The 3631-nt window shown below is 49.1% G+C and overlaps 1 protein-coding gene across 1 annotated transcript; it reads right to left on the reverse strand.

Annotated features, from left to right (window-relative positions):
• Window positions 1-213: 213 nt before the first annotated feature.
• On the reverse strand, window positions 214-2515 carry LOC123408914 (protein JINGUBANG-like). The gene has a single exon (XM_045101939.1). It carries the CDS (start codon window positions 1673-1675, stop codon window positions 521-523), a length of 1155 nt encoding a protein of 384 aa, XP_044957874.1. The 5' UTR covers window positions 1676-2515; the 3' UTR covers window positions 214-520.
• Window positions 2516-3631: the final 1116 nt, after the last annotated feature.

The following is a 3631-nucleotide window of genomic DNA, read 5'->3' on the forward strand; positions in this document are numbered from 1 at the left end:
TGGCTTGGTCCCACAAAAGAACCGTTTGTAACAAAACTCGTTAGGTTTTTCTGAAAAAAGGCCGATTATTAAAAAAAAAAAAAACTAAACTTTGCATTACAACAACTTTTTTAGTTGATTCTCAAGAAAAAAAAACTTTTTTAGCTGTTGGCTTGATCACATGTGTAGGACGACCGAGAAATAGCAAACCTGTTATCATCGTTTGCACAGTTCTTCCACGTTGAATACTGACCACTCCGGTAGCCGCCCAATCGCGCCACTGCCACTAGTGCGTAGTATATTCATGGACAAACACATATGACAAACTAACTGAGACCCATCCCGATTGGGACGTCCACCTCCGTTCCCAAACATACAACTTTCCCTTCAACTCATCTCAACTCAACTTGAAGATCAGTGACCTCCCCAATAAACGCACCATGGAAGTACACAAGATAGCCAGTGAGACAAAGGCCCGATCTTCATGGCATGCACGGATCAAAATACAGACATGAAGCCGGCTTAGACCTACCTCTAATAATCAAGTCAAAGACACCCTCCAGATCTTCACATCGCAGTCCAACGAACCGCTGCAAACCAGAGCGGAACAGCCACCTCGCGGGCTCTCCTCGCGCTCGCTGTCGTGGTCGCCTCCCATCAACACCAATGCCAGGCTCTTCACGGCCGCGCCATGGCCGTCCAGGACGGCCGAGCAGGAGTACCCACCCTCCGCACCCCGCCGCCACACCCTCACCGTCCTGTCCGCGGACCCGCTGCACGCCACGTCGCCGGCGGCGGCCAGGCACAGCACCGCCTTGGCGTGCCCCCTGAGCGTACTGGTGACCGCCGCTCCTCCGGCGTCGAAGCCCTCCCACACGACGACGGACTGGTCGCACGAGCCGGAGTAGAGAACCAGCCCGCCGACGCCCATCGCCAGCGCGTTCACTGCCGACCTGTGCCGCTCCATGGTGCCAACCAGCGCGAGCCTCTTCTGCCCCGGGTATCGCCTCCACGCCTTGATCGTCCGGTCGGCCGACCCGGTGTAGATGTGCCCGTCGGACGACACGGCGACGGCGTTGATGGCGTCGTTGTGGGCCGGCGCGATGGACTCCACGCAGCGGAGGCTGGGCAGGCGCCACACCTTGAGGCTCCGGTCCCAGGACACGGAGTACATGTACCCGCCGTCCGGGGACAGGGCGAGCGCGGTGACCGCGTCCACGTGGTGCACCCAGGTGCGGCTCCTGTGCCGCCGGACGTCGACGTAGTTCTTGGGGAACAGGAATGTGCGCAGGCAGTCTGCGGTGGTCGGCAGCACGCCGTGCAGGGCGAGGTGGCTGCTCCCGTCTTTCCGCCGGCCGGCCGGCTGCCACACCCGGATCTTGCCGTCCTGGTGAGCGCTGAGAAGACCATCGCTGGTGGCCATGAGGCACTTTATGGAGCTATCAGTGACGGCAACAACAGAGCCCTGCTGTTGCACGGTCGTGCTGCCCATGTCCAGTGGCCACATCCTGATGTGTCCGTCCGACGAGGCGACGTAGAGCGAATTGCCGTCGACGGCGAGGCCAGACACGTAGGAGGAGTGGCCTCTGAGTGTGGAGACGCACTGGTAGTGGCATGAGCTCAGGGAAGGGGCACTCGATTGTGACGAGTGTGATATAGCCTGGCACATCAAACCTTCTTCAGAGTTCAGGCTCATATTGCTGGACCTGGCCTTGCTGTTCTTGTCTGCAACTGCAAGATGAAATCATGGATTAAAATAGCAGAAAGGCAGGATCTCAGGGCAATTATGCAAAAGCAATGAGATAAGCAAGCAAGCAATCTGCATGCAGAGATAGAGAAGATTATAGTAAGAGGCTGTGGAGATTGACGAGCGGCACGTCTTTATAGCAGCAGCACAGCAAGTGGGCTGAACACGTATTCTTGTTATCTTGTAATTGATGTGTTTCAGAAAGCTAGCTCAAGATGGATGGAGTGGAGGAAATTCAACTGACAGGTACACAAGTAGGGCAAAAGGCGGTTTAGAATGCTTTCGAATTTCTTCCCTTTTTGGCTGAAAACGCGTGAGAATATGAGGACAGGATTCCTGGTATGTAACATGCAGTCAAAATTAAAATCATCTGCATCATTTCTATGCAGTTGTTATTTATTGCAGAAGAAAGCAAAAATTCTAGCAGGAAAAGAAGATGAGATTTTAAGAAGCAGGAGGTCAAGTAGGTCAGAAATGCCTTACCAGATCAAGGGATTTATGCCTAACACTAACAGGGTAACATGGGCTTGCCTTGCTTGTTCCGGAGTACATATAGGCTATAGCTTCATTTCATTCCCTCTCCTTTCTCCCCACCTTCCAACATGCATGTTCTTCCAGCAAAGCCAATGATCACTGGACCGTGGTCTCATCTTTTCTCCATGTGCAGGTCACTTGATAGTGATAACCGTAACCGATAAGGTCCGTCGGTTCCTTGCACCATTGCATGCATCACTGTAAACATGCACCATTGCATGCATCACTGTAAACATGCTCAAGAACCACAGTAAATCTCAGAGACAAAACAACACCAATTCTGTAGTGCTGCATATAACCGGAAAGCTATGTAACCCTCCCCGCAAGAACGATAAGTTCATGAGCCTCATCAATGTGATGCTCAAACACAAATTTTTGAGTAGCTACCTAATGCAAGGATGTATACTGAAGCATGGTTCGATTGGGAGTAAAAAAAATTGAACCGGGCTAATCCCCTTTCCATTACCAAGATAACAGAAATACAAATAGTTCAGATGTTCAAAGACTCAAAATAAAGGTGAAAGGTAAAGGGGAAAAGCGAGTTCCAGCACTCCTGGGAAACCCTTGATAGAAACTCGCAATTGTAATTCCTATCATGGGGTAAAAACCCTGGAGCACCATCAAAACGCTGCTAAAATTAGGAGTAAACTTAATGATCTAGAAACAAACCTGGTGGCGTTATTGTTTTATGGGAAAGCAATTAAGCAAATGTGTTGCTTTAGCTGACAGTCTCACTGAGCATCAGCAACAGTGGCCCGAATCACACAGCCACACAACCTGTAAGCTGAAAGGATTCTAAAATATGAAGTGGAATTCTGAAGACAGGATTAGCTAATTTATCCATTCATAGTGATGTATTCCGCAGCAACTAACCAAACATGATTAAAAGTTGTCCATAATGTAATAGAATACAGGTGATGCCCTACAGATCTGTTTCTGGTTGCCCGGCTCAGCTTTTTGAGGCTCGGAAGGAGCTTCGGGTTCAGGTTTTTTTGACCCACAGGTCCATCTTGAAACCCACTTAATTATAGAATAATATAAGAAACATTAGTCTCAAAATAATAATATCGGTATGGTATATTAGTTGGAAACTGAGTATAAAGAAAGCTGTCATTTTTGGAAACAGCATTAGGCGTTTTGGTTATTCCAAGTGAAAAATGCAGAAATATCTTGGCTATGAGAAGAAAACAGATACTAAGAAACTAGGGAGCGGAGACAACCGGACAAGACAAGTTTGAGAAGCCCAATCACTCTCTCATTACGCACGAGGTAGACAACCACTTTAACTAGTTACATCATAGATTGTTTTATCATCAAGGTGAGAAACATGATGTAACAAAAATAGAGATAAGGATAGCCATACAGGAGCTG

This window comes from Hordeum vulgare, chromosome 7H (assembly GCF_904849725.1).
Source record: "Hordeum vulgare subsp. vulgare chromosome 7H, MorexV3_pseudomolecules_assembly, whole genome shotgun sequence".
Lineage (NCBI taxonomy): Eukaryota > Viridiplantae > Streptophyta > Magnoliopsida > Poales > Poaceae > Hordeum > Hordeum vulgare.

What these genes read in the sequence shown, in the direction of transcription:
- LOC123408914 (XM_045101939.1), bottom strand. Translation starts at nt 1,675, where the DNA reads ATGAGCCTGAACTCTGAAGAAGGTTTGATGTGCCAGGCTATATCACAC.